General features: G+C 43.2%; 1 protein-coding gene across 2 annotated transcripts; it reads right to left on the reverse strand.

Moving 5' to 3' along the window:
- Nucleotides 1–282: 282 nt before the first annotated feature.
- On the reverse strand, nt 283–27,850 carry TSPAN13 (tetraspanin 13). Of its 2 annotated transcripts, none has more exons than XM_084858642.1 (6): nt 27,552–27,850; nt 17,788–17,955; nt 7,348–7,428; nt 4,261–4,374; nt 3,721–3,831; nt 283–1,530 (listed from the first exon to the last, which is right to left on the reverse strand). In XM_084858642.1, the coding sequence occupies exons 1-6, from the start codon at nt 27,612–27,614 to the stop codon at nt 1,456–1,458; spliced, it is 612 nt and encodes a 203-aa protein (XP_084714768.1). In that variant the 5' UTR covers nt 27,615–27,850; the 3' UTR covers nt 283–1,455. The 2 variants fall into 2 exon arrangements, 1 of the variants encoding a protein (XP_084714768.1); XR_014792361.1 differs by having other exon boundaries at nt 289–1,530; nt 27,410–27,808.
- Nucleotides 27,851–27,855: the final 5 nt, after the last annotated feature.

Consider the following 27,855-nt stretch of genomic DNA (forward strand, 5'->3'; position numbering starts at 1 on the left):
TGAATTCAATGAAGGCTCTCCATAGTCCATTCCTTACAATAAATTTACACAGCTGCTCCTACCTGGCAACTTGCTTTCTTTTCTTGCATCTCATTTTTTTATCATGCTTGTTGTAAGCTGCCTGACCCCTAAAGAATTCACCCAGCTTTCATTTTATAAGAAAGCATAACTACTATATGCCACGTGCTCTCTGTCTCACACACACACACACACACGCACACACCATTTTAAGATAGCAGCCACAGTACTTTAGGTCCCCTCAGTTACATGACACATGAATTTTAAACATACTTCATCCAAAGTTTTATTTTATTTTTCTAAATAAACTAGTGAAGCACTACAAAGAGATAATATACAATGTTCTAGTTCACATTTATGATTGAGTATCTTAGATATCAATGAATGCACGTAATTGGTTAAATTTAAGGACTGATGTCAGTATCACAGGTTACTTACTACTTTAAATTTAATCCATCTACTGCAAATAAAATATTTACGAGATCTCTGGCCATTAAGGCCAGTTTCTTTCTGTGACAAGCTAACTAATCACAAGTCTCTCTTATGCCGTTTTAAACTACACAGTTCATTCAAATAAAAGTTAAGTATACAGTGAAAATTCATATGCCCGTTTATCCTCAGTTGTTGCTACTGTCCGTATAAAGGATGCAAATATCCTCTATCCTCTAAAGCCAAGGGCAAATCTACTGTGAAATTTAACGATTCTGGATGACAACCAGCCAACCCAATCCAGTGAGTTCATGTATGTACAGAGTTGCAGCAAATGAGAAAGCTCACCAACAGGGCTCTAAAACGGAATCATGACATTTGCATGGCAATTCTGAAATAGGTGGACAACATTAAGCAGCACACATAGGTTTTTACATATTAACGTTTACAGAATTTTTTTTTTGGGGGGGGGGAGAAAACCAGAACAAAAGGTGAAAATCACTTTCTATCTCCCACATGACTTTAGGTTCTTTTTCACCCAAACTAATACCAATGTGGGAAGCAGCGGCACAATACTGTACAGTACATTTCAATCGAAATACACAGCATTAGGCATTATTCAAACCAACAAAAGCATTATTTCAAGAAAAGGGAGAGAGGAAAAAAGACGAATTTCTGGCAGATGAAATCTATCATATTTTTCCTCCTTTAAATCAAGGCAACAGCAACCAATTGACAGAAGATTGTAATGACGATATAAGATTGCAACAGATCTCCTGAATTCCTAGAGTATTCAAACCTGGTTCAGTTACACAATTAAAAGCATTTCAAACCAGTTGGTCCAAGGGGAACACAACAGCAGCAAAGAACAAGATGCGAGGCAGCTGAAGGAGTATCATCTTATCTCAAGTGCACAACCTCCAGTTAACGTGAGAGCAACCAATCAGTGGAGAATTCGTTTTTAAAAACACAAGAAAAGATATTCAGTTCCTTGAAAAGGTTTCCATGTCAAAGAAATGCACTAGGATTTGCACGTGGATCCTTTTGATTCCTGTACCTGTAGGTGAGCCATACCCCCAAGATCTGAAGTGGGAGAAGAAACAAGAGGGGCGGGGGACAAATTTAATCTTTTGATAAAACAGGATGCTGCAGTTTCAACGTTCAGTATCCCACCACCTTGTTGCCCGAACCAGCCTGTAGTGTACACAGCACCCCGACCAATACAATTATCTGAACTTCTGGAGTGCTATGGACATGTGGGTGTAATGAAAAGACTCCAGTCCAGTAGTCTGCTTGAAGATCAACCTGCAAAGGAGAGCTTTTACTTCTCATTTTCCCCTCACAGCTCCAAGTAACACTATATATGGAGTAAAATGAGAAAGTGTATGGAGCAAGGGCTTCTCCTTGGTTGCACCCATCATGCCCCATCTCTTTATGTCAGGGGCAGACAACTCGTAGCCCTCAAGACGCTGGTGGACTGCAACTCCCATCAGCCCTAGACAATATAGCTAACTATGAGTGATGGTGGGAGTTGCAGAACATCAACATCCATAAGTGGCCCAACTCTGCTTTATGTCTTTTATGTACAGGTAGCTCTTATTTTTAATTCTAAAAAGGCGCTTTAGTATTGTTCAAGATTACTTAGTGCTACACCTGTTGTGTTGTGTAGGTTGCTATTTCTTTTTTGAAAAATATGTTTAATGGATTTATCTTTTTGACTTTGGGATATTGTTAAGGAAAGAGGACTAAGTCATTTTATAAAGAAATATGTGTTGACTCAGATGCCACTTCTGAGGGAGGGGTGTACATATCCAAAAGGACTATATAGAGCGCGGGAGCTACTGCTCAGAGAAAAGCTTATGCTTGAAATTTTACCCTGTGCAATTTTCCCCACATGTATCTCTGGTTCGGGAACATGTGCTATGGAAGGCCGTGAATTTTGACAAGTACATTTTTCCAGAGATACTCCAGAGATTAAAGAGACTTATACCATATCTGGAAAGCTCCTCAGCAAATCATTCTAACACAATTCTCTCCGTGATAACTGAACAGATATCGCCAACCATCTCTAGCTCAGGGATATAGCGGGGTGGGGGGAGCATGAGCAGTGGAGAAGAGGAACCAATTCGAGGTGTTAGCGAGAAGATTTACTTTCTGCACGATTCCTTCAATGTACTCGTCTAGAAATTCTCTCAGGAATAGTCTCAAGCACAACAAAAACAACTGTATTAGCGGACTTCTGCATGTGGAGCACTATATTGGGACTGATGATACACCACATCCTGCCGCGATCCTTTGGTCTGCTATAATTCATTGCTTCCTTCCCTTTGCCTTCTCCATCTTCCTTTCTCACCACTCTTCCCTTTCCTTACTTTTCCCCCTTATGGATCGGATTTTAACATGAGATCATATCAACATTAAAACAGGCTACATCCCCTATACGGCTCAGGTCCAGGTTATCTAAAAGACCGTATTCTTCCCTATGAGCCTACTCGTGCCCAAGATCTTCAGGGGAAGCCCTTCTTGCCATCCCATCATCACAGGCACGCCTGGTGGGAAAGTGGGAGAGGGCCTTCTCGGTGGCTGCTCCAAGGCTCTGGAACTCTCTTCCAGGGAGGCGAGAGTGGCACCCTCCTTGATATGCTTTCATAGGCATGAAAAAACTTTTTTGTTCCAGCAGGCCTTTGGGGATAACTAGTCTGGACCTGTGCAAATGTGACGTATGGATACTATTTTTGTTGTTGTGGTTGACTTTTAATGTTTTAATATTTTTACAATTTTAATATCGATGATTTAATTAGATTTTTAACTTCTGTACAGTTGTATTTATATTTCTGTTTATAGGTTTTAATTGTATAAGTGTTAACGTTGTAAAGCCGCCTTGAGTCCCAGTATTGGGAGAAAGGCAGGATATCAATAAATATAATAATAATAATAATAATAATTCAATTCTAAATATGTAAATTCAGAAAACAGACTTGGATGATTATTTACCAAATGGTAACTGACACTGCAGTGCATCTACTCAGAAGAAAGCTCCATTAGTTTCAATGGGACATATTCTCAGGTAAGTATGTACGGAATTGCAGCCTCACCTGGTAACCACTTGGTAAGCTAATCAACCATCTGTCTTAAGTGATAAAGGTATTTTTACAGGCACAGAAATTGCAAACAGTGCTTGCTAAAGAGATGGGCTTGCAATTGTTTTATGCTAGACATCTAGCACTGAAAGCGTTTTTCAGAAACTCTTTGCTTATCGTAAATTGCACTTACCTCTGTGAAACTAAAGAAGAGTCCAATGCCACCTACAAATCTCAACACCATCCCAGAGAACTCTTTTATTATTGGCTCACAAGGGTGGCATGACTGTACTTTAAAACATTCCTGTAATCAAATAAAGTTTAAACACAGTTAAGATGTTATCTACCCTTACATATCTAGGTATCCAGACTACCGGATCTTTGCTTTCCAGATAGGTCTAGAAATAGGGAGGTAGGGATCCACCTTCTAAACATACGTTTTCCCCCACCCTGCAAAAAATAAAAAAGAGCAATCATATCTGCAGCTTTGCCAGAAGTGTGGGATACTGCTAATTTAGCAGTTAAACTTTATGATTAGAGTCATAAGGCTTTGAAGGTTATAAAACCAATGTATGTGTGAAACACTAATAGAAATGGAAATACCCAGCATGCAAGGAACTGCTTATTTCTTTCAAAGAGAGACAACTGTTCACATTCCATTTATGTGCGCTAATTCTCCCATTCTGCTAAAACAGGCTTTGCTACAGAACACAGAACCAAGCTGTCTACTTACAGCAGCACACGTGACCTCTTCACTGACATTGTGGAATCCGCAACAGTCTAGATTCCGCTCAATATCCTGTTTTGCATTGTTTGTGTTGTTCCACCCAACTTCTAGAAGCTTGCTCTAGGAGACAGAAGGAAATGACTTAGCAGCCAGTACCCATTCCGTTGCCGTTCATTTGAGATGATTACTTGCATAACAGCATGTGTATACATTGTCACAGATTACTCCAGACTGGCCATTTTATCTCAACCACCAACCAAAAGAAACCCAAGTTTTCCTGTAGCTTCATGAAGGGCACAGTCCTTTATCTTCCTTCACTTCACTTTGCCTGTCTGAAACACGATGCTTATCCACTTCAGTGGATGATACCAATTTTTCTTTTTAGGTTGTGAATAATTTTTTCTCTGCCACCTACATATCACTAATGATTTTATCACCCTCTCTCCCAAGCTTTCCATAACTTTTATTCTACAAGTCTCAAGACTTTTTTTCATAAGGAAGGTGAATCTACTTCCCAGGTCAGTGGATTTGCCTGATTTTGTATCCTTCCCACTGTTTTTGAGCTGGAATAAGCAGGGCGTCACAGAATGCTCTAACATAGGATTGGATCCAGCCTAAATTAGTCATAGTTTAGTTCCATTGAGATCAATGGGATTTAGTCATGACTATCTTAAACTTCCACACTGCAATTTAGGTTGGATCTAACCCCTCAAATGCACTATGAACCTTTATAGCAGCATTGTTGATATCAGCCATTTTTTTTCCAGCCCATCACCTGACAATTCCTAGTATTGCATCTGCCTTTTTACCTGCTACAGTACACTCAGATTGATGTTTTCAGTGAGTTTTTTTACTGTAATGACAAAATACTTTTCATGCATAGCTACGGCCAATCCAGAACCAACAGAATAAGTGTGACTGTAGTGATCGCTTCAACTCTGCATGAAGTATCACTGAAGATATTGGACTATAGAGGTTTCAAGGCTTCACAAGTGATATTTAAATGGGGTAAGACTTACACATCATAATCCTTGTTTAGAGAAGTCAGTTTAGAAGTGGAAAAATCCAAAATATTCAGGCATGCATGGGATATGAAATGATCATACCCTTCCTCTTGAGAGACAGTGTTAGCTAACAATTCCTTTAGTGGCAGACATAGTGTCATGCCCTACCAGGAGGAGGATTCATCTGAGGAAAAAGAGGAGGGGCACAGCCAGCACAATGGGCCCCAGCCAGAGCTCAGCAAGGAACAGGAGGCTTTGGCTGACATTCCTCCCCTGGAAATATTACAGGAGCAACTGGGCCCCTCTCGAGCAGTTCCTGAACTTCCCCAAATGCTAGAAGCAGACACTGGGAGGATCCATCCCTCTGAACGGTGTAGAGTCACATGCGAGCAGCAAAAGAACAAAAGGAAGTCACAGCGTGGGGCCTCCCTTAAAAGCAACATGCTGACCTAATTAGCCAGCTGTGCTGATTAACGACCAGCTATTAATTCAGCCTCCCTGGTGCCAGCTTTCTGCTGCAAACAACAGCGCCTTAACCTTGGCTTTGCTTTCAAGATACCCAACCTGACAGGCTCCTAGACTGTCAGCTACCCAGCTGGGCAACACTTTCGGACACCCCCTGACTGGTCTTGATGCTTGCTTAAACAGACACTGGTGAACTGACCTCTAGACTGCCTTGACCTCCCCTCTGCCTGCAAACCCTCGTCGGAACTTCTGTGTATGACTTTGGACTGAACTGCTTGCTCTCTTGCTGATGCTCCTAGGACTATCTGTGCCTTGCCCAAGGCCCTTGCCTGTGTTGAAACAGGACACATAGCTTGATAAAGTCAACACTTCTAGTCTACAGGCTGAGGACCCATGAGGAATTATGGGTGGGGAGGAGGCAAATGACTGGGAAGTTCCCCCACCCAGTAAAAGCACAAGTCTACTGAGCACAAGGATTAGTGAGTCACTTCCTAGTCATTTAGTCCTGAACTGCATCAGTCTATTGCTGTAGTTCAAATAGCTAATAGTGCTGACTGATGAGTTTCAGAGCAAAGTGAAAAGGTCATCTAGCTTCTAACCTGAGTAGTGCAGGGAACAGGGTCTTTCTAGCTTTCCCTCCCTATGTTCTATGGGACAGTTTGGAGGGGATTCCATTCCAAGATATTTTAAGCTGCTGGCAGTTCTGCCCCTCCACAGTGGAAAGATTAGCTGAGGATGAATTTGGACCGGCAAAAGTGCCCTTAGGTTAAATCCCTGCTGGACCCTTTTAGCTCCAAAAGGACCAGAGTCCTAAAGAGCTTTCAGCAGCCTTCTCAATCTGGAGATGTTTTGCACTTCAACTCCCATCAGCCCCAGGCAGCATGGCCAATGGACAGGAATGCTGGGGCTTATAGTACAAAACACCCAGAAGGCACTAGGTTGAGAAGACTGGCTTATAGCATTCTGGACTGGAGAAGGAAATTAGGGTTGAGGGATGGACACTTCATGGTGCATATCCCATGACCAGCTTGAACAGGCCCCTCCCCTCCTTCCCTCCCTTTTCAACTGACCCTGAACTGCTCCCTCAATATCATACAATTCCTTGGGGACAATGACTACGCTCAGTCCTCAGCAGGATGTTTTCAGTTGTTGTTAGGCTATTCCCCAGTTTTATTGTATCTAACTCTGGTTTATGTATTTTACCAATTGATAAATAATACCAACTGACATTCTGTTTTAATGATTGGTACTGTCTATTCCGTAATGAATTTAAAATGGTATAATAGCAATATTGAAATGGACAGTTTATTTGCATTGCTGCGTTGTATTTTGGAATGGATTGGTGCTATTGTTTCTTGTAAAGATGCTTTGATATATATTCCGCATTTCTATATTTTTTGTTATGCGAGATTTACAACACAGACCAGTGTTGTACATCAATCAACAATAGTATTTTTTTTTAAATTGTATCACTCCAAAAGCTATTCAGAGAGATGTCTATCCTTGTATTGCCATTCTTGTGTTGTGAGCCACTTTGGGCCCATCTGTGTGGGAAAGTGCCTTATGAATTAATTAGAAAATGACATGCAGTTTTAGAAAAAAGAAGTCACAAGACATTTCTTACCTGCTGTTCCTTGTTCAATGTTAGACAGGCACAAGAGACCGAAAACTGTATAACAAACACTAGCAATAGAATAATCATATACTGAAGTCACTTAGTTAAGGTCACCAAGACTGCATTTTCAAAAGTGATCTGCACATCACATACACAAAGTTAACAGTATGCACAAGATGGGTATTTTTACACACCCACACCCTCCCCAAAGCAGGCTATTCTGATTTGGATCAGAGGAAGCCCTACTCCATCACCATGGGTGGAGGCAGTGGCAGGCCAAGACCTTTTACCGCCTGAGGTGAAAGACAAGATGGCACCACCTCACATTCCATGTACAAAAGCCAACTGGACCGGCAGATGGATCTGTCTTCAACACTGACAGTACCCTCCACTGCCCCTGAAGGCTAACTTAGGGGGCACAGAGCAGGCTCCATGGCCCACAGGCCTCTCCTCCAACTCCTTGCTGCGATCTTCCAGCATCTGCTGCCTGAAGTGACTTCTTCACTCTGGCTAATGGTAGGGTTGTCCCTGGGTGGAGGATATTTTGGGATTCTACTAAGGGTAATAACATGGGAGGCAGCATCCATTGCAGCGGGACACAATCCACTGGAAAACTCTTCTCCAGGAGCCCCACCAAAAGAAGTGGGAGATGCACGAGAGTATGACAGCACCCTTGCACAACCCCCATCCATTTCAATGACGTTTGTGCAGAAGAACGTTCCAGCTGAAGGTGCCTCATTGGTCAGACATCTGCCCATTAATGAACGGGAAAGAAATGTGATTTGAACGTTCTACCTCAGCACCACAATGTCTTTGGCATGCCTTGGATTGGATAGTCAATAAGATAAGTATTTTGCTTAAGCAATGTATTTAAACAAAGGCAATCTATTTGTCATATTTTGCATTCCCATTGTTCTATACGTAATATTGCTTCTGATGTTTAGACTGTCACCTTACTTGAATTCATGGTATTACCATGACTCAACCCTCCCCTATGAGGAAAGGTTACAACATTTGGAGCATTTTAGCTTTTAAAAAGGCAAGTAAGAACACAATAGATGTTTATAAAATTATGCAGTGGTGTGGAGAAAGTGGAAAGAGTTAAGTTTTTCTCCCTCTCTCATATTACAATCTGGGGTCATCCCATGAAGCTGAATGGTGGGAGATTCAGGACAGACAAAATGAAGTACTTCATCACACAGCATGTAGTTAAAGTATGGAATTCATTACTATAATATGTAGTGCTGGCCATCAACTTGGGTGACTTTAAAAGGGAGTTAGAAAAATTAATGGAGGATAAGCCATCAGTGGCTTATAGTCATGAGGGCTATATACTATCTCCAAGATCTCAGGAATATGCTTCTCAATACCAATTGCTGGGGAACATGAGCAGAAAGATGCTACTGCACTTGTGTTCTGGTTGTGGGCTTCCCATAGGCATCTGGTTGGCCACTGTGGCAAACAGGACACTGGACTGGCAGGGCCTTCCATCTGATCCAGCAGAACTCTTCTTATGTAGGGAGCAAATATTTAATATACACAGTCCTCGTTTTAAACTGCAAAATTAAAAGTATTTCTGTTCTGTGCCATTGAGGCTGCAATCCTATACACAATTATCTGGGAGTCAGCCCCATTGATCTCAATGGGATTTCTGAGTCAACAGATTTAGGGTTCTGATGTGAAACACTTAAAATCCCCTTACTGAGCTCAAATACGTTGTTTGATAGATTTCATTTATAACTTCATCACTACACAAGCCCTGTGGTGGTACCTTCACTACCAAATACCTGCATTTTAATTGCATTATACTGTGAAACAGAACAAACAGTTCTATGTGTAACTCTGTGATGCATCAGAAGCTGCTTTTAATACCCAGGGTTTGGATTAATATTTAACAGAGTGAAACTGAACCCATGGAAACGATATGCAGTGCGTTTTGAGGCCAGAGTTTTTATTGGGCGGAAGCAATCTTAAAACTATCAATAGCTTTAGAATACTGAAACGTATAATCCCTCCAAAAAAGCAAGCTGAATTCAAACGTTTAGAGCCTTAAGGCAAGATGATTGTGGATTAGTGTTGCTAAGGCTTCAACAGCATTAGTGAGTACAAGAACAACAGAACTTCTAATGTTTCTATGGGTATTCAGCAGCAACTATCCAGAACTACATGTACTAAAAGGGCTCTGCTGAAGCTCTATATTCATGGAAGTACTGTTTGCTTAGATGTGTCTGCTAACAGCCTATTTCATATTCTATATAATTAGCAGGTGTCCCCTCCCTCCTGAGACTGAACCAGGTTTACTCACCCCAGATTATTTTTCCTGCCCCATTCCAAACAATATGCCAGATCCCACCAGAAGAACATACACACGCTCCTGTATACTGAAGAGGTCTTGTCTTCCTACTGGTAAGCTGGTCAAACCCCAAATTCCTATGCTGTCAAGAAAAACATAAACAATTTATTTAGGCTTTTAGATTATACAAGTGGGACCTGCAACAAGATGTTGCAGTGTGGAGTGTTCCTGCTCATGGCTCCAGCCAGACAGCTGTGCTGTTTTCCAATACTCCATCTCATCTCTGCCCCATTTCCCCCACTCCCTGCAAAATGTCAGCCGACGTGCTCAGTCCTTATTAGACATGGTATCACCTTCTCCTTAGGATTATTTTCCTAAATATTTTTTAACTTCTGCAAACCTTGGGTTCCCCCCAAGCCTCCTGATACCTCCTTCTTATGAATGGGTGGCTACATAAGAATACACACTCGGAGAAGGACTTCTCTATTAGTACATAGGATACCACATTCCCCATTAGCTGCATATTCATTCCCTACTAAGAGGGACAGAGGTTATGCATGTTTCTTTACTAGGTAGACAAATGTATTTGGGCAGCTACAAAGGGCCTTCACAGTTCTACCTACCTCTGTATAGTCCATTACTTGGGATCTCAAGCCATACTCTTCCTCATGTCTTGGTTTGATTCCTTATCTATTGCAGTGTGACTATTCAATCTAACTCTGGATTACCCCCTCTGGTGTGGGTGCGACCCTCTGGTCCATCTTGGATCAAGTTGCACCTTAAATAACCTTGGCCCGATTACTTCCTCATATTACCTCTATGGATAAGTGGAATTTTGAAGCCCCATTTGCTGCAGCAGCACAAATTGGGAGAGGGGGAAATAGATGCGGCAGCAGTCACACATCAGCTCAGATGGGTTAGAGATGGACACACCTTTCCCTGATTAGAGCTCACAGAGTTTGGCATGGCTTAGGGCAGTGATGGGCAACCTTTTCAGCTTGGTGTGTCAAAATTCGCCAAAAAACCGAGCATAACTCGGGTGGTGTGTCACTTCGAGAAAAAAACCATAATTTCGCAATATTTATAGTTTAAATAACAAAAATGTATAATTGTAATATATAACTGTATTTAATAAACCAAAAACTAATTATTTAACTTACCTGCTTAGTGACTTCTTTATTCATCTGTCAGTCGGTTTCTTTTGTTGGTCTTGATATTATTTAACTTGTGTGGGGTGCCGTGAACTAAGATAAGTGAGGGGGAGGGGGAATTCTTTAACTAACCTGCCTATTAGTGACTTTTTTGTTGCTGAATTTCATTGGCTAAACCTTCAATTGAAGGTTGGTATTTTGTACACTTCAAGCCCAAGCAAGCGCTACTAACTTCATCTGTCAATCTGTTTCTTTTGTTGGTTTTGATATTATTTAACGCTGAGAATAAGGTCTCACAAAAGTACGTAGAGGGAAAAATTGCGAGTAAAGCCACTGCTATATTTTTCAGGGTGCTAAAAATGTCTGGTAATCGGTTCCAGGCACTCCAAATTTCCTGTTCGTAGTGGCACTCCTCTTGATTCTCCAAGCGGCACCTTTCCAGATTCTCAAGCTTTGACCTCAAGTCAGCAAACACCTGAGCCCAGATGCTGTCTTGAAATTCTGCAAGTTGCATCTCCAAAGCATCAATTTGCATCCATTGGAAACCATTTAATTCCAAACTACTGTAGACTACTACATCAGGATACTTAATTATTTTTATGGTCTGTTCTAGGCTTCTAAATTGATTAAATCTATCACTGAACTGGTCAAGTAAAGAGTCTAAAACATGCTGGTACTTTATATGCAAGGGTTCCATTTCATTTTGTACAGCTGCACTGGCCTTCTCAAAATACTTTGTTACTCGAGGAAAATACTTTTAGAAGTTTTAGTTTCTACATCTCGCTTGAAAATTTTAAGTTTACTTTCAAAAGCTTTTATGTATCCAAACATAACGTCAATACTTTTGCCAAAACCTTGTAACTTTAAGTTCAGTTCATTAATATGAACAGAGAGATCTGTAAAAAATATCAGGGTGTTGACCCACTTATCATCATTGAGCTGAGAAAAGTTTCCCAGATCCTTATCCTCAAGAAATACCTTAATTTCTTCAAAGCACTCCACAAAGCGCTCAAGAACTTTGCCTCGGCTCAGCCATCTTACATTATTGTACATCAGCAGTCCACTGTAGGTGGAATCAACCTCCAGTAAAAGTGCAGAAAATTCTCGCTTGTGAAGGGGGCGAGCAGCTATTAAATTAACTATTTTTGTAACAACTGACATTAAGTTGTTTAAGTCGGTGAATCCTGCCTTGGCACATAAAACCTCCTGATGGATAATACAATGAAAAGGCACAATCGGATGTCCAATAGCTTCCGTAAACAATTTGACAAATCCAAGTTTTTTCCCCACCATGTTTGGTGCCCCATCTGTCGTCACTGACACAACTTTAGAGATATCAATGCTTAGGTCACGAAATGTTTGTATAACAACCTTACATATTTCGCTTCCTGATGTACTTGTTGGCACTGATACTAACTTTATCAACTCTTCTCTCATTGTGAGACCATCAGAATATCCACCAATAATGGCCAACTGAGCATGTCATGTGACATCAGTAGTTTCATCAAGAGAGATCGAAAAATATTTACAATTACTTATGTCTCTCTTTAATTGATGTTGTACGTTTGTGCTCAGTCTCATTATTCGGTCTTTTATGATATTTCTACTGAGTGGTAACTCAGATATTCTCTTAATAATTGCATCTTTATTCTGCATATCGTGAAATAGAACGGGTGCACATCTTAGGAGAGTTTCTTTAATAAATTCTCCCTCACTGAGTGCTTTTCCATGCTGAGCTATGGAGTGAGCAATGCTCAAACTTGCAGATGTTAAATTTGTAGAGCCTTTTATAAATTTAAGGATGGAATTAGATTGGCTCTTATAAAGGTGTAGCTGCCTGGAAATGTATTCCTTCCTTTCATCCTCACTTTTTTTCAAGAGCTGGGAATGATTAGTTTCAAAATGTCTATTTATATTCTACCTTCTGCTTACTACCGTTTCAGTACATAGAACGCAAAATGATCTGCCATTTTTTTCTATAATACCATACATCTTGGTCCATGTCTCTTGAAAGGTTCGGCTACTGCTACTACCACTTCCTTTACTTAACCTTGTTTTTTTATTTTTTGGGTTCTCCATCAGGGGGGGCAGTGACAGAAGATAGAATTACAGATAGCCTGTTAGCCCTGCAGGCAATTAGGGGTTAACTAGCCTAACTGACCACAAGATGGCACATGTAACTGTCTTTTAGGAAAGGGCAGGGTTAATAAGCAGAAATAGGGGTTAATAAGGAAGCACAACAGTAATAGTGGTGAAATGGAGTCTGCACTATGCTGCAAAATGGCGTTCCTTATATAAATTAAGATGGCTGCCGCTATTTCTAATGGCGGGAAACGGCACCCATAACACAGGCCCTCGCCTCTCCCAGCCTCCCCCTCACTTATCTCAGTAATGATGGTCAATTAGAAATCCACGACACCCCAGAACAGTAGATTGGATGATGGTTGCTGTGGTTATGTGGTTGCTGGTAATGGCAATCACAGGGCGCCCAGAGATGCATCCCCCACGGCGTTCCGCTGCTCCCTGCTCCGCCGGCCGGAAGTGAGGTCAAAGATCCCCTAACGGCCTAACCAGAAGTCCCAGAACTAGACGCTCTGTGCCGGAGTTCTGTTGTTTTGGCCTACAGACCTCCGGCACAGAGTGTCTACACTACACTACAGCAAATGTTTCATCCTCAGCTACTGCACCTGGCCGTGCAGTAGCCGAGGATGAAACGTCCTTCTCGGCATGCGGCCCCATACTTCTCAGCATGCGGCCCCATACTTCTCTGTATGCGACCACATGCGGCCGCGTGTCATCGAAAATGGCTACGCGTGTCAGTGCTGACACGTGTGTCATAGGTTTGCCATCACGGGCTTAGGGCAAGGCTTCAGTCAACTGTCAGCCCAACTGCCTGCCAATTCACAGCCCCAGCCCACACACTGGCAGGCATCTTGGGCCCACTACAACAGAAAACCAGTACCACGGGCCCATCCTATGAGCTGGGTATGGGGCAGGTGCACCACCCCCAAGCTGGGCTGTAGCATTGAGGCACCACCCCAAAATCCCTTATGGCAGCAGTGGGCAACTTCTAGGGGCCAGATGGCAGGTGCACCACCCCCAAGCTGGGCTGGAGCATTGAGGCACCACCCCAAAATCCCTTATGGCAGCAGTAAGCAACTTCTAGGGGCCAGATGGCCACACTGGCCCCTCAAAGCTCACAGGGACCCCACCCCTGCCCCTGCTGAAATTCAGTGGTGTGGCAGCAAGGAAAAATATTCTGCTTCTAAAAGCCCAAAGTGTGGTTTGCTTAATATGAAACTGGGCTAATATGAAATTTGGTGGTATAACAGTAGCGGGAAAAAAGGGACATTCCGCTTTGAAATAGCCCATTGTTGCCACCTCTGCAGCAGCAAACCACACTTTGGGCTTTTAAAAGCAGGCTACTTTTCTGCATTCCTGCCCCCATCCCACCAAATTTTTGGTGGAAAATGTGGTAGCGTAGCAGCAATGGGGGCAAAAGATGCACAAAAAAAAAAAGGCTGGAGTCACATGCGGCCCACCCCTGCCTTACGGGGAACCACATTTGAGCAGAGGAGCCCCCACTCACCTCTGAAATGGATCTGATCAGGTGGGGGCTTCCAGTTTATGCATTCTGCCAAGTCTGCCCCAAGGCTCCATCCCAGAAACCCACCAGGGCTGTTCCCAGCCTGCAGCTCAGCTACAGTCCCCCCAGGTCAGTCAGCTAGCCATGCCACATGAAGAGGACTTGGTCCAGCCCACCCTTCTGCATCCTGCATGACGGGTGAAAATGAGGCCATCCGGTTTTCTAGACCCCAACATTAAACCAGCCTTACAATGCAGTCTGGTGCGGAACAATTTATCATCTTGCAAATCCTTCTGAAGCAGGGGAAGGGCCTTTTGTTTCTTGCCAAAGAGGACTGTTCCGATGCAACAACCCTATGGATACCATTCCTGCCACAATGTGCAGTGCAATCTTATGCATCAAACATAAGGCCTACTGAGTTTAATGAGAATTACTCCCAGGTGACTGAGTATGGGGTTCCTGCCCAAGTAGTCTATGGGATTATAATTTTGCTACCCAGCTATTGCACATCTTTTTGCCTAGATGCTATGCAATTTCTTTGGTGTGGAAAGGTTGTTTACGACATTCTCAGTAAACCCCATATTCTGTAAGAACTGTAATTGGCAAAGCTCCAAGCAGCCAACATATCAGTTCAGCTCCATGACACAGAAAAATGCTAAGTAAGCAAAGGGAGTTTTTAATAGGTTCATTCCAAGTTCTATAAAAGAAAAAAAAAGAAAAAAACTGATTGCAGTTCAAATCATAGCATTTGAAGAGCTGCACTTCACTTCAAGTATAATTTGGCTAATACAGAACTATTAATGAATGGAGCTGGAAATAACATGCTATTTAAGACAGGACTGTAGAGTTTAAAAAGGTAACTATACTCTGTATTATACCAATCATTTCATTTTTGGCACCCATCACAATGAAAAGACAAGTCCACGCTGGAGATTTTGCACTCCCAAGAGTGCAACATTAGACTGCTTTAACAGCAAATTTTATCCTACGGATTAACACTGCCTACACCACCACCTTGATTAACAGGGCTGGCCCTACCATGAGGCAGAATGATGCAGTCACCTCGGGCGGCCGATGCTGGAAGGTGGCAGCGAGGCATTGAAAGGCAGAGCTGTGTGCCACATAGCCTGCCCTGTGACCCCTAAGCTAGCCTACTTCCTTCAGGATGCTGTCTCGTTGCCAGTGCTGAACAACAATTCAACTGCCAATTCGGTCAGCTTTTGTATACGAAATGGGAGGGAGCGCTATCTTGTTCTTTAGCCCAGGCAGCAAAATGACTTGGGCCAGCTCTGTTGATCACAGCTGACTTCATCAACTGCAAATATATCTTGCATATAAAACAGGAGATACTAAGTGCTCACATAACAAGGGAGTCACTCCCATAACTAGGGAGTGTTGCAGCTATAATTTGCTAGAGCATGAAGCAGTTCACTTGCCATGCAATACAGTAAGCAGCCTGCGCCCTCTATTCAAATATTCTGTTCTGTGCTTTCAGTGACTTCACACAAGGAGGAACTTGAATTAACATAAGACTGGGCTCTGAAGTAATTATTCAGTTTTATTTACATTGTCCCAAAGCATTTAGGATGTCACTTTGATTCTAAATACAGTTGACTTGAAGAACATTTAAAAGGACTGGCAGATATGGCTTTGACACTTCATTTTTCAGTGTTTCTGATATGCAACTCTGAAACCATTTTATAGAAATAATTAGAACAATAATTAGACCGTCAAGTCCAACCCCTACAACTTCCAGGGTTGGACGCGATGGTCTTGTAGGCCCCTTCCAACCCTATGATTAATAAACCTGTTTTCACAGTCAAAGTCACTGCGCTGTTACTACTAATCATGCAGAGGTCATCCATGTACTCACAGACTCTGTAAAAGCAATGCTCCAGCAATACGTCTGAATACTGGAAGACACTGTAAGCAACCATTACACCCCAGTGTAACTGTGAGGACCCTCGAGCACTAGGTTAGTGAAGAACACCACAAACACCAGACAGTAACATGGCACCACACCACTGGATCATCATTTTACTAGCTTTCCTAAAATATTTGGGTTTTATTAATAACAACTGCTGGATTTACTTATAACCACAGTTTTTATTGAATGTTATTGTTTTGTATTTTTTTAATCTTGTATGCTGCCTCAGAAGGTAAAAAGGTAAAGGTGTCCCCAACCAGTCGTGTCCGACTCTAGGGTGCGGTGCTCATCCCCGTTTCTAAGCCGAAGAGCCAGCGCTGTCCGAAGACACTTCCGTGGTCATGTGGCCGGCATGACTGAACACCGAGGTGCACGGAACGCTGTCACCTTTCCCACCGAGGCGGTACCTATTTATCTACTTGCAATTTCTTGCTTTCGAACTGCTAGGTTGGCAGGAGCTGGGACTGAAGATGGGAGCTCACTCCGTCACGCAGCACTCGGGTCTCGAGCTGCTGACCTGCCGACCTTCCAGTCTGCAGTTCAGCGTCTTAACCACTAAGCCACCTCAGAAGGGCTCCCTCCTTAAAAGTAGTTGAAAAATAATTTTAAACAAATCTAAATAAAATTACTTAATTCTAGCAAAATGCCTGCCACTGCATTTATTCACTCTAATTACCCTAACTGGCTTCCATTGACTTCCATAGAAAAAAGTAAAAAGGAGCTACAGTGGAGGACATGGACCACATGGAATCAAAACCTGCCACCGTAAACTGGTGTCTGTCACAGAGGCCAGATCATGCCATAACCTGTGTGTGTGTGTGTGTGCCTGTCTGTCTGCACGCACGCACGCGCACACACACGCACACCATCAAAGCCCTTTTTGTTTCTCCCATTCAAATCAGTTGGAAGCAAGTAGATAAGAAATTCAGGGGAGGCCTTTAGGCAGCAGGGAAGGGTTCAAATGGGGCTATACGCACAAGCGCATCCTTCTCATGCTGGATTTCTGGTACATTAAACACACATCCTACTGGCTTGCGCATGACACTAGGAGCTCTGATTTCTTGCAGAGATCAGTATTACTGCAGTAAGAAGTACACAGAGCTAACTACTTCTGAAAGCTGCTGTGTGTACAGGAAACAAGCCAGCAATCCATATCCATGACCTGTAACAATTCCAAGAAAACCAGTTATACCACCACAGCCTTGTGACCCTGCGACAGACAGAGAAATGTTTGCTCTACCATGCAGCTTTCAACGATGTCATAATGGAGTCAAAGGCCAACTGTGTAAAAAAAAAAAACACACACACCACCCACCACAACACCACACCATACCTTATACGTTACATGACTTCATTGAAACAGCTCTCCTTATCGAAGTAAGCAGAGGACAAGAAACGGTAGAGGGAGGTGAAGAAGAGACCAGGGGTTTGTTCAGGGTAGTTCCAGGGAAAAGGGTCTAATGCATTAAAAAGCTCCCATGTCAAAGGATACAAAGAAGAGCAACACCTGATGGTGTTTGATGGCTCCGATCAATCCCACCAAAGCAATTAGGAACAGAAAGATCCCCACTGCAACTGCTACTCCAACGACCCGGAAACTGGAGATGAGGCCAAAGCCTATGCCCCATGCTGCAATTCCAATCAGCAACAGGCTGACCAACTGGAGGAAAGCAAAAAATAAAGGGATTATGGGTATTTCTTAAAATGTAAGAACAAAAACATAAAATAGAAAAGGCAGGACACAAAGCAGAAGTAAATAAATAAGGCTACAATCCCATGCACACTTACTTCAGAGATAGTTTCACCAAACACAGTGGAACTCTCTTCCAAGTAATAACGCACAACACTCAGTAGTACAGCTCTTGTTCCGAAACGTTAAGAGAACATATATGTATCTGAGTTCTATTTTTTTTTAAAGTTCAAAATAATAATGCAGGGGTGTTCAATTTGTGTCCCTCCAGGTGTTTTGGCCTACAGCTTCCATCAGCCCTAGCCAGCATAGCCAATGGTGACAGCCGATGGGAACTGTAGGCCAAAACATCCGGAAGGCCAGAAGTTGACCACCTCTGTAACAAGAATTTAACATAATTGGGGCAGGGAAGGCTTCATCTCTGCTTTACTGTTATACATTTTTGAAAGTCTTATGAACTGCCATTCACTTACCAGAGACAACCAGGTGAAGACTGCAAAGAGGAAAGGCCTTCGTAAACTGGAAGGGGGTTAGTTCTCTTTCATGTCAGGTTGAGGGGCAGGGCAGGGATTGTTCATATGGGTGTAGGCGTGTCTGCACCTAACATTTTGTGTGGGCCAGTACATATGTTTGTGGGCTGGTAGAATTGATGAGATGGTACAGTACAGTACAATCTCATCAACTGCATAATGCCTCAGAAGCATGTATAATAAGTTGTGGGTTTATCTAACCAGAAAGGAAGGGAAACTTTGATATCCATGAGCAAGTGAAAAATTAGTGTTTTAAATTCAACATGATAAATCCACGCAGGAAATTCATTTGGCTACTCGGCTGCACAAATGACTGAGAAATCTCAAGCCATGGAGGCGTACTGCAGATGGTGCTACCAATGTGTTATAAGAGCTCAAGCTTGGACACAAGATATGACATTTATTAGGGCAGCTTGTTAAATACTGTTGACAGGAAGACAGTTTTTACCCCCACTAAACCCTCCTGTCTGAATCGAGCTAAGTTTGAAAACGTTGGGCAAGCGGCTGCCTTTCCCGTCCAGGACGACAATTTGAAGAGGAGATATTTGGCTTAGCTAGGTGCTTGGAAAGTCATGTTTTATGTGCAGGAAACCCCTGCCTTTCCTGTGTTCCTCTAAAAGCAAGGACACATGCCAAGGCATAGCAGGACTGGGCCACCTTGGTCTGTACTAGAATATGGAGGAGGGGAAGCCAGGATTTAAAAAGAAATGCAGCAAACTGAATTTAAAAGGCCAAGAACTGATCCTGTAGGAATCCCTCAATTTTGAAACTAGACCTAGGAAACACGCTGGATTATACTGCAATTTATCTACACAGGTGATCAGAACTAGCTCAGGTAGAACTTAAAAAACAAAAAAACACCTCTACCAAATACAGGAATGCTTTCCCTCAATATTGAAAGGAAAACTGAGAAGATGGTTAATATAAATGCATTTGGATCCCACAAACACAGACAGCTTACTTTAGAAAAAAACCAGAAACTATAGGTCCCACTCTATTCTTCATTAAAGATCAGGGCATCTTTGAGGCAGACTTGAACCACCCATACCTCTTTTAAAGCAGGGATGCAGAACCAATCTGCCCTGCCTGGGATCCCAATATGGCCCTCCGGCTTTCCCCAGATGGTCCCACTCCCTTCCCCTCCAACCACCAACTGTTTGGTGGTCTCCCAGCTATCATTCCTTTCCCCCCCATTCTAAAAAGTTGAAGTTGTTGTTGTTATTATTATTATTTTATTGTTTATTACATTTCTATACTGCCCCATAGCCGAATCTCTCTGGGCGGTTTACAGAAGTTAAAACACTAAAATACAATATACAACGTTTAAAAGCCATTGACATAGAAGCACATAATCAATATATACAAACAACATATAACTAGAAACAACTTTGAACAGTCAGTCATAACTAAAGACACATCCAGGACAGATTAAAACTCATCATGTGCTGCCAAATGCCTGGGAAAAGAGATGGGTCTTAATCTAGTGCCAGATGGGGGGCCAGCACCTAAATGCCTCTCCTACAACTTAGTTACAGGCCATAAGAGCTTTAAGATAAAATATGCCAGTATTGTTGATGTTTTGGCCCTGCCCCTTTTGCCTCCTCCCACCCCCGCTGGAATGGGGCCCTCTGAAATGGAATTCGACTTCCAGACCGAAAGAGGCTGAACATGCCTATCGTGTGAAAAAAACCAGATGCAAATGGCGTAGCAGACGCCATTTGTATCTGGAGTCAGCCAGCCCAGCCAGCAATACAGCAATGGTGGCTGTATCACTGGTGCTCCAGAGCCGGCCGGCAGCTCTGCGAAATCACCGCAGAGCGGAGCTGCCGGCAAGGCTTCCAGGGGAGGGGCGGATCGCCTCCCCCTGACCCTGCGGACCCCTCCGCCAGAATGGCAGGTAAGTCATTTGTACATCCCTAGTGAGAGCTCCTTGCTCCCCACTCCAACAGGAGTAGAATATACACACATTACATTTAGTAGCAAGCACCTTTTGTCTTATGTTTTATCTATATTGCATTTGAAAACGTTCATCTTATCACTACACATGGGGCTGAAGCAACTCCACTATGAGGAAAGGTTACGATGTTTGGGCCTTTTTCCTTTAGGAAAAAAATGAGTGTGGGGGGGATCATATTGATGTACACATGCATAGTGTGGGAAGTGTGGACTGGCAGAAGTTTTTCTTCCTCTCAAAATACTAGAATTGGAGTCATCCAGTGAAGATGAATAGTGGTAGATTCAGGACTGATAAAAGGAAGGCAGCAGATAGTTAAACTATGGAATTTGCTACCGGAAGATGTAATGCTGGCCACCAACTTGGGTGACTTTAAAAGGGGATTAGACAAATTTATGAAAGATAAAGCTATCAATGACTACTAGCCATGATGGCTATGTACTACTTCCAGGATCAGAGGCCAAATGCCTCTGAATACCAGTTGCTGGGGAACAACAGCAGGAGAGGGCTGCAGCACTCATGTCCTGCTTGTGGGGTGCCCATGGGCTTCTGGGGGCCACAGTGGGAACAGAATACTGGACTAGATGGGCCTTTGGTTTGATCCAGCAGGGCTCTTCTGTTCTTATTTTTTGACTAATCAAATGACCAACCCTAGCGCCAAGTACATTAGAAGCTGCCAGAGACCATACAGCTCATGTGCCACTGCTTGGTGATTCAAGGTTCTAAATTGTTACAACTTCCACTGTGCACTGAGGGATGCTTTATGTCATTAGCAAGCAGTCTATTCTTCCATATGCATTCCGGCTGACCATAAGGTTAACAACTGTTGTTATCAAAGCAAGAGTTCACACACCCGCACAAAGATACCAACAATTCTAAGCATACTAAAATAGCTACAATTCTAAGCATACTAAAATGGGATTTTTTTCTTAGTAAATATGATTAGAATTGGTTTATAGGATTAAAAACAAATGCAAAATCTAACAAAATGGGAAACCCCACAAAAGATCCTAAGGAGCAAAAAGCAATGGAGTAAGCAAAAAGGGTGTTTTATTCCACAGAAATGAACAGCTCCAACGTGTTTCATGTAGGTCCTTCTTCAGGGAAATTTATAGAACAATGCAGAAAAGTTGTATTATAGAATTTAAACATGCCCCTGTAATTTTTAAAATATGCATTAAAATATACGACATAACTCCAACAGCAACAATACAATTGTTTATTAAAATTATAAAATCTAATGAAAAAGAAGCTCAAAGTTCCAAACTATGTATAACCATAATATATATTGAATAATAACATTTCAAAACAAACTTACTCAGTGTGACCAAATTTGATAATGCTTGCTAGAAACAAATGCCCCTTGCGTGTCTGGATTCAAATGACAAACATTAAAACATCAGTTATGAAATTACTGATACATTCTTCCTCAACTTAAGAGCCTACTAAACAAAGTTACAGTTGCAACAGAGTATAAAGTTTTTGTGAACCGCCCAGAGAGCTTTGGCTATTGGGCGGTATAGAAATGAAATAAATAAATAAATAAATAAATAAAGAGAGAAAGAGAGAAAGAAAGAAAGAAAGAAAGAAAGAAAGAAAGAAAGAAAGAAAGAAAGAAAGAACCATATTTATTCAATTAAAGATGGCATTGTGGAAAGCTGGAAAGGAGATAAGAGATTAAGGGCACAATCCCATGCATGTTTAGGCAGAAAAAAGTCCTACAACTCACAGCATTCCATGCACAGGATTGCACCTTAAATAGATAATGCTGACACAATGGAAACACCCATAACATAACATCTAACTAAAATCTACAATATGCAGCTCTCTTAAAACTTTGCCTAAACTGGTCACCAGACAGCAACCCCCTCTTTCATGCAGACATGTAACCCTGCACTCAAAGAAACATCTTAGTTCTTTCTGAAGGATCACCTCCTCCCATATGTGCCTGCCCAGACCTTAAGATCATCTTCAAAGGCCCTTCTCCGTGAGTCCCTGCCAAAGGAAGTGAGGCGGGTGGCTACTAGGAGGGAGGCTTTCTCTGCTGTGGCACCCCGGCTGTGGAATAAGCTCCTCAGTGAGGTTCGCCTGGCACCTACATTGTATTCCTTTCGGCGCCAGGTGAAGACCTTTTTATTTTCCCAGGCATTTTAGCTTTCTATACTTTTAGCTTTACTGTTTTAAATCTGCATTTTAAATTCCTGCACTGCTGCTAGGTTTTATTGTGGTTGTATTATGATATTGTGGTTTTAATGTTCTATATCTTTTAAATTGTTTTATTGTGTGCCGTTTGGTTTTAATTTTTGTGAACCGCCCAGAGAGCTTCGGCTATTGGGCAGTATAGAAATGAAATGAAATAAATAAATATCCATTGATACAAAATGATTCATCTGCCTGTGCACAGTAGCGGCCTGCACGATTACATTACATGGAATAAGATTGCTAGGAGAAGTGGGTATGCAGTGTTCCACTCATGCTGTGCTACCTCTGTGTCAACTATATCAGAAGGGCTTGAAGTAAAGCCAGAAGAGAGCAGATACTAGGAACCAGAACCTACAGGTTGTGCAGGCATCCTAAGCAGCTGCTTGGAATGCCAATGCTTCTAAGGGTGCCAATGAAGGAGCATGCGCTTTGAGAGGTGTATCTGGGATCACTCTTAGCTTTCCCCATCCTGATGACCTCCAGAAGTTTTAGACATCAATTCCCATCAGACCCAGTCAGCGTGGCTAATGGCCAGGAATTTTGGGAGCTGTCGTCCAAAACATCTGAGGGGCACCAGATTGGGGAAGGTTGTCTTAGATCATGCACCCCCAGCTCAAATATGAAACTCACAGGATTGTCTTCAGCTAGCATTCCCCAATGTCATGCTCTCCAAATGTTTTGCACTACAACTCCCATAAACCCCAGCCTACATGACCAATGGTTGTGGTGATGGGCACTGCAGTCCATACCATCTGGAGGGCACCAAGTTGTGGAAGCTGGTTTAGGCATAAGAGCAGCTTAGGACCTAAATGGTTTGGGATCCAAATACTTGAACAAGTGACACTCCTGTGTCTTGAGATCTTCCAGCCAGACACTGACACTCCAATCGTATCAGCACCAGATCAAAACGTTTTTGTTTCATCAGGCATTTTAAGTGGGGTTATGTTGGTCAATCCATATCTTTCAACTTTTTCATTTTTTTTTCATCTTTTAAATTTATATGCCACCCTTCATCCACAAGGGGGTTCCATCATGACAGTGTACAGACCATGTGGATGGTGCAGACTATTTTATTCATATTTTATTTTTGTAGGACTAGTTTTAGTCATATTCATTGTACACCCACTTGCTATCCATAAAGATGAAGGGCATGTTTTATATATTAAATATATTTATTATGTAACATATACAATAGAAGATGAAGAAGAGTTGAACTCAATATGCTACAGGCCATTTTAATCTGTATCAGCCAAAATAAGGGAAAATGCCATCAAAATGACTCACAGATAGTATCACCTTTAACCTTAAGTCACAGTTACAATACTATATTTCCAAAAGGCTCATGAGGCTGTGGAGAAACTGACATATACTTTCACTTGTAGTGGGAATGTGAAATAGCTAAATCATTGGAAAGATGTATTTACTGAATATAGCAAGGTAATTAATTACAATTTACAATGTTATCCAGAATGGCACTTTTGCCCATCTTTGGCAGGCCAAATAAAGACATCATACTGGGAAGTTCTGATATTCTGCTAGTTGCAGCAAAACAGATTATAGCTAAAAATTGGGAAACCAACACATAAATTTGCAACTAAGAATCTAGTGCCTAAGTTTGCTTTTTCTTCCTCCCTCCCAACCCCTTTTCCTTTTGCATCGCGTCTTTTAGATTGTAAGCCTGCGGGGCAGAGACTGTCTTTATAAGCCGCCTTGGGAACCATTTTGGCTAAAGGGCGGGATTAAAAATGCGATAAAATAAATAAGATGCCTTATTTCAGGTCAGACTATTTGTCTGTCTAGCCAAATATTGTCTACTCAGACTGGCAGCAGTTCTCTAGGATCCCAGACAAAAAAAAATCCCATCATGTGTCACCTGATATGTACATATATATTTCAGTGGAGATGCGAAGGACTGAACCTGGGACCTTTAGCATGTGCCATGATCCCTGCCACATAGTCAATATATCTAAACCTAGCCTACAGCGCAAAGCTGCTGTGAAGGCAAAACACCTTCTGAAAATAAGGAACAGACATGTTTCCTCCAACACTAACCCATACAGTCTGCAAGATCTGCTGGAAGGCTCTTCTTTGTGGCCCAGTGGTGGCCAAAGCACAACCAGCTGGACCTGGGAGAGGCCCTTCTCTATGGCCATACCTAGATTATGGGGTCCTACCTCAGAATCTCTTCCACCAGGCACATGACCTGCTACATTGAGCATCTTATAATGGCTTGACCTCTAGTTTTTAGATTGAGATGGGTACAGCTGATAAGACCATTTGGCTGTCCTTTTTTTGTTTAGTGTTATTGGCAAAGCTTTGGATATGTCATGAGCTCCAGCGTTGGAAGCTCTCAAAGGGCATGCAGAATTGCCTTACTGATAACTCCTCAGTATCCAGCATCACTCAGACATCTTGTTTACTAGCCTACTTGATCTTGTTTTCCAGCTACTACAGTTTCCTGTTCCAAGAACATAAAGACATGTAATCACACTGACCTGTGTAATATACACCTCAAGTAACTAAATACCTAGCAGATGGTAAATTATTCAGCCTCAAGGATGCTTCACACATTTTGTGCAAGAAATACACATCTTTCCACTGGTACTTCCTTGCTGACGTGCCTGAATTGCACGCATTATTAGCCACATGGATCTGTAATGCTTTTACATGTATGTGTTAAGATGTAATGTGCTGTGTGGCTTTCAATGCATTACAAAGAACATTCTTGGAAGGGATGACATGGCATAACTAGGTTTTTCCTTTTTTTAATAGCAGAACAATGTAACGCCAAAAGGTAAGTTTGACTATTCTGGACATTGAAAAGTAACGCTACAGCATTGCTTGATGCAATTGTTTCTAAAATGCTAAACCACAACTCCGACGGAGGGGAAAAGTGCCTTAAGAAGCATGTTCAAGGCTTTGGAGCAGCCTGTGAGATGTGAGAATACTGTAAGCTATATCACATGGATGTGGTAATGAACACAAGAGCACTGCTGGAACAGACCAAAGGCCTATTCAGTCCACATTTTGTTCCCATAAAGGCCAACGAAACATGATTGTGGAAGCCCACAAGCAGGACATGAGTACAATCGAACACTCCCCAGGCAAGGTGCCTCAAAACATGGAAGCAGAATAAAGCCATCATGACTAGTAGCCATCATGACTAGTAGCCACTGATGACCTTATCTTCCCTGAATTTGTCCCACCTCCTTTTAAGGCCATCTAGGCTAGTAACTATCACGTACTGTGGCAGAGATTTCCGCAGGTTACCTATACACTTTGTGAAGAACTAACAAAGACTCTAGAGTACAACACTTTTGAAAGCAGAAGGCATTTTGATCCACTCATGTGCCAGGGGTTCCTAACACCCTGCTCCTAAGCTTAATTAACTGGAAGTTTGTTCCATTGGTTTCAGCGGACCTTATTTTCCCATAACCATGCCTAGGATCTCTGCAACTTGTCTAACATACAGTGACAGTCAAAGCAGGTGGAGAAATACAGGTGGATTAAACAGATTGTGGAATTTACCCTCGGCACAGCAGTGAAACAAACAAGTTTGTGGTCACGTGGCCATAGCAGCATTTCCTAACCCTAAACCACCATGTCTAACCTAGGAAAATTTATTGCTCTTTGCTTGTTTTAAGATTGCACAGAGTAATTTATAAAACAAAAACATTTTCAGAAACCTATGAGAACTTCCTCCTATAAGGCTATGGAAGAAGGTAACTTTCAGAGGGGCAGGTTGCCATGTTAGTTTCTTGCAGCAAAACAAGACAGGCAGTACAACCCTATGCAAATCTACTCAGAAGCAAGTTCCCCCAAGTTCAATGGGATTTACTCCCAGGTAGATGGGCCTAGGAGAGCAGCCACACTCTTGTGGCATTTTTTGACTAACAAATGTGTGAGGGCTTAAGCTTTAGTTCACATCCAATGCATAGCATTATCTTCGACTAGCCAGCACACACACACACACACACGTGTATACTGAAAGCATGAACTGTGGATTCAAATGGAAAGAAGTTGGATATTGCCCAGATGGTCTGGATGTTGCTTACGGTTCTTTTACACGGCTACGTCATGGAAGATCTTCCAGCTAATATTACTATTACCATGAGCAATACTTCGTCACTTTTTTTTTCTTTCAGGCAACAAGACGCCTGCACCTTTAACAAACGCTTAACAGGCAGGAGTCCAACCAGTGAAGCGTTTCCCGCTGCTGTATCTCCATGGAGAGGGTGGGGTGGGGGACGACAGGGGAAAATGCTGAATTACAGCCGAGAGTCCACACGAACCATCCCGGGGGAGGAAAAAGAAAACGCGGCCATCGCTAGGTAAGAGACTCTGTCGCACTGCACAGTGAATTTACGGAGCCCCCCGCCCCAATTGCGCCGGACTGCAGTTCCCGGCGCGTATCCTCCGCTTTCAGCGGTCCAGCGCCTGATCCCGCAGGGGAAGCTCTTCCGGCAGATCCCAGGCTCCTGCAGGCACCGCGTAAGCTCGCTCTGCCCGCCCCTCCTCCGCAGGTGCATCGACACTGCGCTACCGCGGAGCACCGAAGGCCTTTCCAGGCGCGCTTACCCACCTACAGGACAAACGCCTTCTTGAATAAAGCGGTGTCCGCCGGCCAGCGGAAGGACAACAGAGAGGGAGCGAGCCTAGCTCCCCGCCCACCCGCACTTGGCTCGCTCCGGCCCAAGGAGCTGCTTGCTCGAGCCCCCGGGAAGAAGGGACAAGTCACCTCGGGGCGGCGGCGCGGGCAGGCGGGCAGGCGCACAAAGGCGCCCCGCAGGAGGAGGAGGCGGCGGCGTCCCTCGCTCCCTCCGCTCCGCTCCGCTCCGCGCCCCGCCGGACCCGACGCCCGCGCTGCCGGCTGCGCTCACCGTGTAGAGCAGGTTGAGGGCGCAGAGCCAGTTCTTGGAACAGGAGAAGCCGCCGCAAGCCATCGCGCCCTTGCGCTCGCACGGCAGCCGCGCCTCCCGCGCTGGCCAGCGTCGCCCTGGCGCAAAGGACGGGTCGGGGCACGCCCCTCTTCCCCGCGAGGCTGCCTCCGCGGAGCGTCCCCTTCCCCCCGGGGGGCCCCGAGGCGGGCGGGCGGGCGAGGGCGGCGGCGGCGAGCTCCCCCTCTCCCGGCGAGCTCGAGAAGCGGACTCGCCCGCGCCAGCTCCCGAGCCTCGAGGCCGAGCC

The sequence above is a fragment of the Heloderma suspectum genome, chromosome 5, assembly GCF_057233095.1.
Source record: "Heloderma suspectum isolate Gila_16-S chromosome 5, 16-S_ref, whole genome shotgun sequence".
NCBI lineage: Eukaryota > Metazoa > Chordata > Lepidosauria > Squamata > Helodermatidae > Heloderma > Heloderma suspectum.